This window comes from Typopeltis vanoorti, chromosome 18 (assembly GCF_054136105.1).
Source record: "Typopeltis vanoorti isolate ZY-2024b chromosome 18, IOZ_Tvanoo_1.0, whole genome shotgun sequence".
Lineage (NCBI taxonomy): Eukaryota > Metazoa > Arthropoda > Arachnida > Uropygi > Thelyphonidae > Typopeltis > Typopeltis vanoorti.
The window spans coordinates 16,912,101-16,927,110 of NC_143566.1; the positions used below are offsets into that span (position 1 = coordinate 16,912,101).

At 33.4% G+C, this 15,010-nt stretch overlaps 1 protein-coding gene across 3 annotated transcripts in view; it reads left to right on the forward strand.

Moving 5' to 3' along the window:
* The window catches only part of sd (TEA domain transcription factor 1 homolog scalloped), a 336,647-nt gene that overhangs the window by 250,509 nt on the left and 71,128 nt on the right, over positions 1-15,010 (forward strand). For all 3 annotated transcript variants that reach the window (XM_090407968.1, XM_090407969.1, XM_090407971.1), the window contains exon 5: positions 5,859-5,899. In XM_090407968.1, the coding sequence (XP_090264094.1) occupies positions 5,859-5,899 (41 nt within the window). The remainder of the gene's footprint in view (positions 1-5,858; positions 5,900-15,010) is intronic.

Here is a 15,010-nt window from a genome sequence, read left to right on the forward strand (position 1 = left end):
AGATATTGAGTGTTTTATGAGGTGTTACTGTGATTGGTATTCCACCCATGATCCCGATGCTTGATGCTGCTCTCAGTAGTTTCTCGGAATGTTGCTGACAATGTTCCCACAAGTACAGGGTGTTCGGGATAAATTTGACATATTTATAATTAATTATATTTTTCCGTAAGTTACATGTATTAACACACACTTCTCTTCATTTAAAAGTTTGGACCCTTCTTCATTCACATACAAGATGTCAGAAAGGATGGATAGCTGGAACCCACCTGAATCATGGAAGAGAATAACTTGTATCATGATGATTCGTGCCCGCCATCAAAATAAGGATATTACGACTGCTGCCCAATGCTCCCTGAATACAGTAAAAACAATCAGGCATGAACTAGAGACTTGCAATGGTGACTACGAGGATGTAGCAAGAAGAAAGATCCCTAGCAGACGATCTGATTGCGTTCGTACAGCAGAATTCCTCGCAAATCTGCAGGAACAGGTGTTGAAGAACCCTGGCATTGGAATTCGGGCTTTGTTCGTGGAGTTGCTAACTGTAGTCAAGCCCTGGATAACAAGGGTAGGCAATGGTAGGCCGTATGTATGGCAGCAGGATTCGACCCCTTGCCACACCTCTGGGAAAAGTCAAAAATGGTTGTCTGAAAATTTCTACGACTTCACCAGTCCAAATGTTTGGCCTCCAAACTCCCCAGACCTTAACCCCATGGATTATTTTGTATGGGGCGCAGTTGAAAAAGACACCAATCGCACTTCCAGTAATACAAAAGCCCAGTTAATGGATAAAATTAAAACAGTTTTTGCGGCCCTTCCCAGGGAGACTGTAGCATCAGCTTGTTCGAGGTTCCGAAGCAGAATTGAAGCTGTGATCGATGCTAATGGTGGTTATTTTGAGTAAATCTTGTTGATAGTATTGTAATTAACTCTGCCTGTAATGTTTTTTTGTCAATTCATTAAATTTAATAGATACAAAGAAGATTTTCTTTTTCCTTACGAAACTGTCAAATTTATCCCGAACACCCTGTATATCACCAGAAAGTAATTTCTTAACAGTTTTGGGAGCTCCTGCCAGTCTTTCTAAACCCTTTTGAATAAACAAGAGTGACATTTTCCCTATTGGCTTTTTACCTGCTGCATGGATGATCAAAAACACTGGTACATTTATACTAGCATCATATATCTTTTTTTCTTACTTCTGTTATCTGTGATATCAGCACTTGCATGGGACTTTTTTTTAGGTCCACTGAAATGTTTGAGGATGAAGAATTCATGCTCAAAGAGTTTTTGGTTTGGTGCCAGAGCTACCCACCCACTATGAAGCCTCACATGGATGCCCACTGAACGACAAGTAGGGACTGTGCTCAGGAGCGGAACGGCAATGCTAACCCTGATGCTATACCAGCACCACATCAATCTTTGGATCCCGACCCCAGACCATGGGATGAGAGACTTACTGCAACACTGTTGACCCCTGCAGACAAGCCCACTAGCCGATTGATCCTGACTGGGTCATCCAGGACTGCCCATCTTGCCAAAGCAGAGGCCAAAGTAGTGCAAGACTGCCACCATTTTGCTTTCTGGATGACCACAGGTCATACTTCACAGCAAACATGGATGGTAGCAGCACTTTGGATTTCAGCGATGCTGGTCTATAAAAAACGATAGTAGAAAAAACTCGGGAGAAGTAGACATGGGAGGAGCAGTAAAGAAAAAAGAGGAAGAATGAAAAAGGCGAGTACCATCACTGGGAGGTTCCCTTCATCATGAACAGGTGCCTCACGTGGAGAGGTTATGTTGGTGGATCATGCTAGAAGGAACCGATCAGTGGTGTATGATCTTAGAGTTCTTGCTTACTGTACAAGTTAGCTATCAATCTGAAAACACTATCTCCCACAATTTCATATGCTAAGCACAGTCGATAAAATTAAATAAGGTAAATGATCTGATCTCTGGTGCCCTTGCCTTATGACTTTCTTAAAACCTGCTTGTTCATCAGGCATCTCTGCCTCAACTTTGGCCTCAGTCCTATTTAGAATTTTTAATGAAATATTAAACTAATAGTTCTGGTTCTTGCAATCCATATCTCCCTTCTTGTGTGTGGCAGTAGTTGCATGAAAACTGACTTCTTCCAATCTCTAAGCCATGATCCTGTGTCCATATCCTTGCAGTTATAAATGCAAATTTTAAATTTTTTGGTAGTTTCAAATATAAGATAGTTTATCAGTCTGATTGGGTAAGTTGTCATATCTGTTCTCCAACTAACAGGTTGTGGGTTCAAATCCCATAATGGGCTTGAATGTTTGTGGCTGTCTTTAGGAGAGACCACCCAGCATGAGACCAGTATTTCACATTTTGAATGTCTTGAAATGGTAGATGAATTTCATTGTGCACTTTGAGAGTACCACCATCCTCTGCTTATGAGAGGCCTGAAAAAGTACCAGAGGGTGTCTCTAGATCATTGTTTCTGGACTATCTAACTTTAAGCTTGCTCATGATACTGTAGGCTCATTTGCAGTGCTAATTACACTTAGCCTCACTGGTACTGATGCTAATGTATTACAGTTTTTTTTTTTTTTAATCTGCATAATCCCCATATCTGTGGATGGGATTTACAGCAAAAAGTATGGTATATCAATGTAAAGAAAATAAGTGTTGAAGAATGCAATTCCAAAGGATTCCTAAGAACTTCTTGACTGTAGGATAGAAAAGTACCAATTTTGTATTTCTATGGTTATTGTAAAGATTAAACATACAAATCAAAAGCAAACTTCAATACAAGTCAAAATCCAAAATTAAAATAGTTACTCCAAAAACTTGGTACAGATGACAATAGTAGCCGAACTACATAAAAGATTACACTTATCTTGAACACTTAAAAACCTCTGCACTGCAAACTGTTATTCATAGTAATTTTCAAGTAGTTCCTCATAACACTGTCGGTGTGCCCATTTATTTACTGTTACTTTATTGTATTTATTTATTTTTGTATTTTTTTATTATTCATTTTCACCATTATTTTACTATTTATTTAATTTACTATTTACTTACTATTTGCTACTACTCTTACACAGGCATCTCCCATGGAGTTTGACTCATCCCAAGAAGTCTGGGTAATAACAGTAATAAACGAGTATACTGCCAGTGTCATGAGAAAATTGCTATCACAACATCCTTTGGCAATGTGTTCATCTCATTCACTACTCTCCAAACAAAAGATCCATCCTCATACCCTTGTTAACCACGCTCTCACAACTTTCAGGCATGACCAACATGTTCTTTCACATCCTATTTGTGCATCAAAATATATTGGGAATATCAGGAATATTCTTGCTTAATGCATCTGCCACATATATAGTTCATTTTAAATGAGCCATCCACCTTGGTTGGGCAAGGTTTTCTCTTAACCCTTAACTCACTCACATTACTAATGTATGATAGGTATATACAACCTTTTTTTTTTTTTTTTTTTTTTTTTTTTTTTGGTGGGGAAAGGGATTCACAATAAAAATATTCTGTAGGTGGTAGACAAACTGTCATTTGCTTGGTGCAAGATCACTACCTTGCTTACTGGAGGCCTGAAGGTGCATGCAGCCATATTTGTTCTTCATACAAGGGTTTTAGTTTCTCTCCCCATCATATGCAGTACTGGTGGTACTCTCTTCAAGCCAGATGTTAAATAGTATGGAAGACTGAACCTGATAGTAACTAATCCAGATGCTTTGCATTCAGCTACCAACTCTTCCTGGTGGAGTCCAAGTACAGATCCTACCTGGTGGAGCCCAAGTATGGTGATATGCAAGGTAAACTGTTTAAGCCACATATGGACAAGAAACAGTTCTCTCTCTCTCTCTCTCCCTGGTGGTATGTTAACGAAACTTTCACTTGCCATTACATGCATCTACTCTTTAACTCTTGTTTGCTTGGAGGGCACTGATTTTGCAACCTTTCATATGTAGGTGAGAGTTTTAAGTGTTTCATTGTTGGTATAGCATAGGTCCAGTGTGCTGCAAGATTCAGATTAGCTTCCACATGTTATATAAAATGAGACTGGTTTCTTTACAGATGGCCATGTGATTAAACTACTTTGTTAGATTTCTTCAAGCAGTGAGACAAAAGCCTTTTTCTAGATAAGGCATTGAAATCCCAATCCATTTATTGGTTTCCTGTAGTACATTATATACAATGAATCTAGACATTATCTCTTTAATGTAAGCAGTGCCACTGTAGTGTTCGCTCTACCTAATTCCATAACTTGTCCAAATATGGCCTTGTAAGTCTTGCCACATAAACAGTAAATTTTCTAGATGCCAGGATACATCTGGAAAATGAAACTGTATTTAAAAAAGAGATCCTAAAAGGCTTTGAGGTTTGTGAACTGGTTTATGTGAGACTTCGATGTCCATGACTTACAGAAGAAATGCTTCAAGGTCACACCTATGTATGAGAGAAACACAATCCTTGTACCTTTAATTCTATGGTGCTGCATGGTAATTTTAGAATAATTCATAGTCAGCTCATTTTGAGTAACCATTGGGGGAATGAATTGGTTATAGAGTACAAGTTCTTTTTTATTTTCATCTTTTCAGATATAAAGTGTTATGATTTTTAGTATGCTTTGAAGGGTGGCAACAAATCCTGAAACAGAACAAAACATCTAATATCTTTTTTTTAGACATACAAAAATAGATGACATATAACTTATAGTTGAAAAGTCTCACAAACTAATATCCTCATTCATATAGAAAGTTAAAATTTAAATTGTTTTCCAATTTAAATTTTAACTTGAATTTAATTTAACTTGAATTAGTTCAGTGCTGTGTGCCTGTTACAGTTATAATTGTGCTCTAGCAGTGGTGAGTAGAAAACCAGTGAAATAAGTTTAATAAATATATTTTTTTCCCTCTTGGTGTTGTTTATACTGTGAATCATTATTATGAACCAACATCATCATGTTGTCAGAAAATAAAAAAAAGAAATGTAGATATCGGCTTTTATAAATAAATGAGAATATTTGTTATTGTTCTCTCTTAAGTTGTGAAATAAATAATCGCTTTTAAAATACGTTTTTTTTTTTGTGGAAATCCATACTTGTTTTATTGATTGAAGGAATGAAGAGGAGATGGATCCTCAGTAAGACGGATAATGTAGAAGCCTCTAGAAGGGCGTATGACACATCAAGGAACGGAATGACCATGTGGCATCTGATGATGTCAAATGAATAGCTAGATGGATTACATCATACATTTGCCACTCATGGACTGATGGTTTGATGCAGAAATAACAACCAAAGTGAAGATTATTCAAAAAAATTGATTTTCTGATAAGCTTAATTTAGCAGATTTCTAAGAAATGTTTTTCTAACATTTACCAATAAGAAGTCAGGAGGATGACTAATGTCTGTTTGAAACATGATACTAAATTTTAAAGCTATACAAATTCAAGTGAAATTTCACCATTCGCTATTAAACTGCAGGTTCATTATCTTGTTTATACAGCTTATCACCATCTTATTAAATGTACAGAAGGGGATTTGAAATAATTTTTCAGGGTCAGCAAGTTATCCAGGATTGAAGTAATGAGGTTTCAATGTGTTTAGCTGTTCAATACCTAAAAGTATGTAGTACAGGATACTAGTTTATTAGTACCTAGATTTCTATTTAACATCTTCAGACCTGAAACACGAATGCATATCAGTTAGAAACAGCTGAACCACAGTTGCACATAAGGATACTTTTAATATTTAAAATATAATCATGCTTGTCAGTTTTGTTGAATTTGTTCTTGCACTCATACAAAATATAAAAACTAAGTGCTTTTGTATATATTTTTATTTATTTATTTATTTTTTATAGTTCTGGCAACCAGGAATCACACAACCAGGGACATCAGAAGAGTGAGTGTATACATTTTTTTTTTTTTCCCAATTAAATGAATCAAATTTTGATGACTGTATTACAGCTTAAACAAACAAACAAAACTTTATAAATAATTCAGTAGGACAACAACAGTTGGTTAATACTTAAGTCAAATTAAGTATAATGTATTTATTGTTCCCTTGTATATGTCCACTTAAATTCCTTTATTAAATAGAAATTAAGTCTTTGTTGAAAGACTAAGGAAACTGATGTGAAGTCATTAGCCTCTATATACAAGTAACCCAGTTGTGAAGATACTTCATGCACAAACATTGTTTGCTTACGCTTTGATAAAGAATTAAACCAAGAATATAATTTCTTGGTATCTTTAATTTATAGAAATAACACAACAAGAATAAATTACTATTTTAAGTTTGTTTTTGCAGTAGCAGTAAATTAATCTTCCTTTAAATGTATTAAGATTTTTTCATTCCTTCCACTTATTTTTTGATAAATTCATATTAATAGTTCACTTATAATAGATTTTGTTAATTTATTATTTTATTAAGTATTTATTTAATCAATTAATGCTCCATGTTATTTAGACTTACAGACATCACAGTGATCATATATCAGACGAGATTAAAACAACAGAGAGCAACCCCAATTTTACCATTACACTCTATTATAGTAGAGTGAATTGGTAAAAATGCAAATAATGTCACTTATTAATTTTCTGACCATCAGTTTGTATGCAGGTTATTCAGGACACTTGTTAGATAGATTTTACTCAAATGTGGTATTTGGAATTCTTACAAAAATTTGCCAAGCCATCCCAGCTTTTGTTTTAGTCAGTATCAAAATTATACACTGCACTAACTTCTTTAGTTGGATGGGATTTAATAGGACTTCGGATGTACACAATAAAACATGTTTATGTGGTCCAATTAAATCATTTTATTAGAAAAAAATGCTAATAACCATTCAGACTGTGGGTGCACCACAATTTTCCAGCAATGGATGGTCCAGCGCCTCCTTCAGTCTGTATAAAATTATGAGAGTGCATTTGAAATTTCTCCAACCACAAATCATTATCATCTATAATACCTACAAAGAGTTCAGCATATTTATGATGATAAACATACTAATAACTTTACACTTTTTTTTAATTTTTATGAAAATACTACTACTTAACTAAGTTCTTAAAATAACAAATCTGTCAAGACATCATGATAGTTGTTGCAAAAACAACCGTAATATTAATTCAACTCTGAACACTTTCAAGCAGTATAAACATTTATAAGAGCTGTTAAAGCTTGATGTGTTATTAGCCATGTGGATGTGCTGCAGTGCAGTAACTGTTTATTTAAATCAGTCTAATATTCAAGACTGTCTTATGAAAAATATTCTCTCTTTCACACACAATGTAATTTGATTTTATTGCCAAAACAATTAGAATTAGACTATATATATATATATATATATATATATATATATATATAGTCTAAATTTTCTGAGAGAATCATGATGTTCCTAAAATGTTAACAGTAAAGAAGAAAAAGCTATAAAAAGAGAAGAAAAAGATATAAATTAACATACTTGAGTAAAAGTCTTGAAGATAAAGACATTGAAAATTTGACAAAAGACTTGATTTGAGCCGAGACTGTATGCAATTAAAAGTGGTGAGCACAAGATAATGATAAATGATTGCGGACAATACATTAAAATAAACTGGACATAGAGACCAATGATGGAGAGTTTACACCAAAAAGATGAATTATGCAAATTTTAGATTTTGAAAGAACTGAGAATTAAAAACCATTGTATGCATAGTAAGCCAGCAACAAACATAATGGGTGCTGGTCATATCATTATGTTAAAATGTCATCAGATGTGAAAAGCAGAAAACCAACTGTGAGCTAGCCACATGTTTTTTTGTATAATGTATCAGGAAGAGTTTGGTTGGCGTGAAAGTATTCAAGAATTCGACTGCTTTGAGAATATATGGACATAATTTATTTTGTTTGATTGCCATGAAGTGGATAGTAAATAAGGTCTTTTTGTGTTTATGGTACATTATGTTGTTCTTATAGCTAGAGATTCAGAAGAACATAATTTGGATCCATTTTCTTGGAAATCAATAATGATAATCTTGTCGATTTCAGGGATATATTTAGGTTGTATTGCATGCAAGGATATTTCAGTAGGAGGATTTTTGTTGTTTCTGGTATGTTTTTTTTTTTTTTTTTTTTTTTTTTTCCCCCCCTTTGTGGTGGAAAGTAAATACTCATGTATGGGAATATTATAATCTCAGTAGTATCCAAATAAGTGGAACTTGTAGAACTAATGGTGGAATAAATATAACAGGTGCTGCATCCTGACTGGCAGTTGAACTAATAAACTACATTATGACACAGTAGCATGTCGTCCTGAGCTATTGTACCTATCAGTTTTAATTGCATACCATCTAAGCTCTAATCAAGTCTTTTGTCAAATTTTTACTATCTTTACCTTCAAGACCTTTACTGAGTTATGTTTAATTTATATCTTTCAATAAAAATCATATGAAATTTAACTTTTTAGCCTAATCGTTAAAGGATCTGTTCCTTTGCCAAAAATAGCATGGCTTTTTCCTCTCTTATATATTATTTTTTTAAAAATCTATAATTGGATAATTTTAATGGAAGTCAGGCAGAATAAAATTGTCTGCAGTACACATGCCAAGTACAGCCCAAGGTTCAGCTGTTGTGATTATATTGTGAATGCTATTACAGTGTGCATGCATGCATGCACGTAAACATGTGTTTTTGCCGAAATTATTTGTTCATTTTGTGGTTTCAAGCCACCATAAGCATGCCGAAGATTTGCATACTGCTGTCATTTTATATCATCATGTGCTGTCACCATTGAGATACATTTTGAAATATAGTGATAATAAGCACCATGATAAATATTAAGAAGCATAAGAAATTAACCAAAATTTACTTATTTGAACAAGATACCATTAGATACAGCACTGTTGTTGAAGTTATGGAATGCATTCATCAATTCTTTAAGTTTCACAATGAACAAGTGATTTTTCCTTATGATTAATGTTTAATTTTCTTTTAAGGTAATCCCATACATGAGAAGTTGTTTAACACTTTGAGTCCTAGACATAGTGTAAATATATATACATATCAATGTTTATTTACACTGATAGGAGGACTCAAAGTGTTAAGTTATAGTACATTGGATAGATACTGTGAATGAGTGGAAAGAAGAAGAAACTTCATTAACATTAGATTTGAAAACATGCAAATTATAAGCTCTAGGAAATATATAATAGTGTAGACTGTCCCCATCAGGTCATACTGCACCAGGACACGGGTCACAGCAGTACTTACTTAATCCTCCCTCTTCTATCTTTTACAGTGTTGAGGTTTTTCTAACTATTAACTGTAACTTGAGGATAAGGTGGTTGGTCCTATGCCTCCTAGTGTGTCCTATGTCTGTAGATGCGTGTGTTTATGGAGCCATTTTGCCTGTTCTAGGTGAAAAAACCCCTACCACCTTATGAGACTGGCTAACTCATTTTTTGTTGAAGGAGACCAGATAAAGTTCCTTATGTCACTGACTGGAATCGAACCCAGTTCTTTCTGACCAAAGGGTTCACTATATCAACTGAGCTATGCAGGCTAAGTCACTGCAGTACATATGGTAATTGGTTAGTAGGACAATCACAAGCATCCATGCTCTTGGCAGGATTTGAACCTGCAGCCTCTTGGCTGCAGGGTGGATATACTAATCACAAAACAAACAGTTATATTTGTTTGTTACTGGCCCAAATTTTGTGGTAAAAATTCTGATAATTTATTTAGTCAAGCACTGAATACCAAGCTTTTGGATTGTTCTTTACTGAAGTTACATGATTCAACATTCTACTTTACATTATGAGTGGACTTAATTCTATTTTGTCTTAGTCTTGGGTCAGGCTGTTCTGTCTTAATGTTAGGATTAGTACTGAGGTAAACCACATTGTGCAGTGGTTGTCATTGATTCATTTTTGCACATGGCTGTTTAAAATATCTCTTAGTGTTTATATTATTAATGAAAATGAAGGTTAATAAATATCCAGCATTATTTTCAGTTCTCAGTCAAGTCATTCAAAACTTTGATAAGGGAAATCTTTTTTGTCACAATTATAAAATAGCATTGGATAAGGTGGTTCCTTTTATAATGCCAATGCCACCTTGAAGAATTTTTGTTCTTTTTTTGTCACAATGACTATATTACATATAAACACAAATTTTTGTTTATTGTTTCAAAAGATCTATTCACAGTGGATTTATTTTTATTAAAAAAAACTTGCACAGACAATCAAGCATATTCACTTTCAAGCAAGTAAAAACACATAAATCTTGCTCAGCCAAATACATCATCGCAGCCAAATACAAATACACAGAATGTGTATTCTCCTGGTCAATTTGCCAGTCTTGCACAATGTAAAATCTGAATTTCCAGGAGGAAAAACCACACCATCTTTATATGAGACTAGCTAACTCACATTTGTTAATGAAAAGAAAAATGTGCAGTAATTCCCAGATAAAATTTCTAAATCTAATGAGCATTGAAATTAAAACCAGCATTTCTAAATCTGGTTTGTAAATGCCACTAGATATACTGATAATTAATTTATGGAATTGACAACGCATATATGCGTTGTCAATTCCATAAATTAATTACCAGTTATGTCTAACCAACGTATAAGTCTTACTACTAGAACTAGATATACTGGTATATGTGCCAGATTGAAAGAGAAATGATGGAGAGTGCGTAGTTATTAGTTACTCATATTTTATTGAGCCCTTACTGAGTTTTAATATGCTACATATTCATTACCTATGATTTTATTTATGAAGAAATGGATAGTTCTTGACAAGTTAATCAACATCTGATTTATGCACAATAATTTCTTGTAATAATAATTAACACACACACAAGGAACATACAGGATTTATTTAATAAACGGTGATATTGTATTAAGAAGACATGCATCTTCCACCCCAGCTATTCTCTAATTATCTGGTATAGTATTATCCCAAAAATAGATAATAATAATAATTAAATTTTTGACATATCCCCCATCCCAAGGAATGTACAGAATTTGTCTAATAAACAGTAATATAATATTAAGTGAAGACGTGCACCTTCCACCTCAGCTGTCCTGTAATTATTAAGTATAGTACATATATCTATAAAAATGTGAAAAATACGTATTTGATTGATTGGCACCAGAGGTGAAAATTTGCAAGGTGTGATCCCCCCCCCATACTGCATCCAAAAATTTGTCGAGCACCTCAACTTTTGGTGGACCACTTGCAAGGAAACAAAAAGAGGGGAAAAATGAGTTGAAATTGTGTATATATAGCAATACTCTAGTCCATAGGTTCCCAAACTTTTTCGGGCCACGCCCACTTTGCAAGACAAATTTTGTAACGCCCCCCATTATAACAGTTTTCCTTTATAATGCCCCCATTAAAACTTATCTATTACACTTTCGACTGATGATTGTTGGCAAAGCACACAAAAAATAATGAAACTTATTCCTAAATCACTGGTATTTATAGATTTGAAATCTAGCCCGAATAGACTTGCATGCATTGACTCGTTTGCGATACCATCGTACTCGTGCTTTGAACAAGTCACTGCAAGCACCCATATTCCTGGTAAAACATGCTGAATTGAGTGAATTACCTACGTAATAGTTGACCGACATACTACTAGTTAAGACTCGTCTGCTGCGTGGATAGACTAAAGCCTGTATGGCACGATTGAGTTTTACAGTAGCAAAAAAATGAATAAATTTTTTAAGTATATTAAAAATAGAAGTTAAAATATCCTGCATGACACGTTCAATTTTTTATTTTGCAGGCGAGCGCATTTTGTTCGTCCAACCATGACATTTTCTGAATAATTATAAATAATAATTAATAAATAAAATAATTACACAAGATATAAACAACAAACCTACAAAACATAACAAACCTACAAAACAGTATAATAAGTTTCAAATAATATTTGCTTTGTTTTTTTCCTCTAGTTTAGCAATATAAGTTAGCCTAGTTAGTACTAACTAAAATTTACGATTTTATTTCTTTCTTGCCATTATTATTTTTACTCGTAATATTAAATTATATAAAATTGGGTTTATTTTTGTACAAATCAATTAGAAAAGTGGTTTTATATATTTTATATATATTTTGAAATGAAATGTAAAATTTCATTTCAAATTTTACATTTTTACAAATTTCCTATTATACACACATATATACATGCTCTATTTTCTCATTGACATAGAAAACTGACATCTATTTCTATCTGACATGGTAAATTTTCAAATGATTAAATAATTGAAATAGAAAATAGATTAAAAAATTGATCGTGTAAGATGGGCATAAGATGAATTAAAATGCAATATTTAAATTTTAAATGATTATCTAATCGCAAAATCATGAAAATAATTAATTTTTAAATATATATTATTAATTTCTTCTATAAAGAGCCACTGACCCCTAGACTGCCTGAACGCCCCCAAATACTTCTGATCCCACTATAGCCCCCCCCCCCCCCCCAGAAGGCTTCAACGCCCACTGGGGGGGGGGCGGTACCACCCACTTTGGGAACCTATGCTCTAGTCAATCTCTACTCTAGCTGATGGGATTTCGTAAAATTTTAGGATTTAAGATGCACACAAGGCAATGCCTATGTTAAATCAGATTATTTTTATTAGCAGAATGATTTGAACTGATAATATTTCTGCAGTGTCTGATGGAATTTGGTATATAGAATCTATGTTGAAATTTGAATTCTTTCAATTTTGTTTTTAATTAGATTGTTTGTAGTGGCAAAATTTGGCAAGACAAAATTCTATATCTAGTACAACCCCAAAACAGACTGATACTATTGCACATTCATTCAATATTTACATAGTGAATGATCACCGTCAGGTGGCTTTATGTAAATAAAGCCACCTCAGCTTTATGTAAATGTGTGTATGTATTTTGTTCATAAAAAAACCCCTGATAAATAGTCAGTTACTAATGGTTCATTATATATATAAAATGATAAACCATCAGTAATTGACTATTTATCAGGATTTTTTTTTATTTTGAACAAGCAAAATATATCAACTTATATCATTGGTGTCTCAATTAATGCTTTCTCAAAATACACATTGCTGGTCACTAGTTAGCTTGCAAGTCTCCAGGTAGTGAAGTTGACTATTGATGCCCTTCTCTGTGATTTTTGAGGAACTAAGGTATGAGCAATGGCTTCGATCAGACCCCCCCCCTTTTTTTTTGAACGTTGTCAAGAAACTTGTTAGTTTCCAAGCTATTCAGAATTCTGATTTCTTTCTGATGACAAAAGATAGAATTCTAAAGAAGCAATACAGTCTTAACCTATTTTATTGTAGATAAACATCCAAATATCATACTTGGTCAGGAACATGTTATTCCACAAACTCTGACTTGATATAATTTTTTACAGTCTAAGAGTGTTTAATACCTATAAATATTAATCTAGTGTGTCAGTTAATTATTGAAGAAGTGGAATATTTTAAAAACTCAGTTTATTTGTACATCTTCAGTAAATCTTAAAAAAATAAATGGGTAATTTATTTGTAAGAAATAATTTATTATAAAAGTCATATTTTTCAGCAAATAGAAAGGCATGGTGATGGGAAGTCCTCTTTCCCCTTCGCTGGCTAATTAATTATTTCACGAACTCTTCTATAACATTAATACTAAACCTTCAGTTTATTACAGATATATAAATTATATATTTGTTATTTGGTTCTGTATTTGAATATCAAGAATTCATTGCTAAGATACATCGCTGACTATCATAGAAAACAGCTAAATTAAAAGCATGGACAATCGATGTATTTTCATTCTCTTGATTTTTTATCAAACCATGTAAGGACTCTTCATGCTCAATAGCATCGTCATCATCCTTGTCAAAATCTAGCGCTCTTGCAACTTTCATTGAAAATGTTTGCTGTAGGCCACTGAGGCCTTGTTGCTTCAAGAAAAACAAACACCAAGTTCACCTTCTTCAACAAAGCAGTAAACAACTATAGGGCTAGTTCTTATCCTTTCAAGTGGCTTGAAGTCATACAGCCGTTCCTTATGTTAAAGATACCAGAATATATTGTAAGGATACTTAGGCCTCTCGGTAGATGACAAGTAGCTTTTTTTTGTCCTGTCCATAAGATTTTCTCATTTCTGGTTCAGTGAAGTACGGGCTTTCCCCTGTAATTTTTGCTTCCAGACTAGCAAAGAAGGATAAGTCTGTGGTTTATTCTTCTTTTGCCAGTCCAGAAGAACTGCTGTCTGTTACAAGAACATAAAAATTGCATCAATTGTACCATAAACCAAGCAGTTCTGAACTTGCATAACATGCTATCCCTTTCTGAGCATAGAGTTCTTTGAAAAAAAAGGCTAAAGGCCTGCACAAGAGCAGATGAATTATAGAAAGGATGTGCAAGGGTAAGGCATTTCACATTACCCTAATCTTATTTCCTCTTTGTGGGAAAGTGCTTTTTGACCCTGCTATGTTTAATTAATTTATTTTAATATCATACTTCCCAAGACATTACCATTATCTAACATTATTGCTGTACTGAATCATGGTAGAATTTGATAAAATGACTAATTTGACTATAGACCCTTCCTACTCTTCATTCATCATTAATTTTACCATAATATTAAGATTTTATTTCATAATCACAGAACAATTTAGAAAAGGATGGCCATGTATAGATCCAGTTTTCTATCTAAAATAAAAATAATAAATTATACATTACATTTATGGCTTTGATAAAGTTAAGAAGGAATAAAATTTATTATATTACAAGCTCTTATATAAGAGACAGTGATATACGTATAAGATTAAATGTTGTATTTCATCTTGAAAGAAACGAAGAAGTACAAGGGATCACCCATGTCTAATTCCCTTTTATAATAATACAACAGAATAGAATGAACAACAGAATATTGAACTCTCCCAAGATATGAATTTACACATAGTTTTTTTGCATTTGACCATATAAGTAATTCCTAATTTTGAAGATAACCTTCAGGAAAGACATATTCCAAATTTAATTA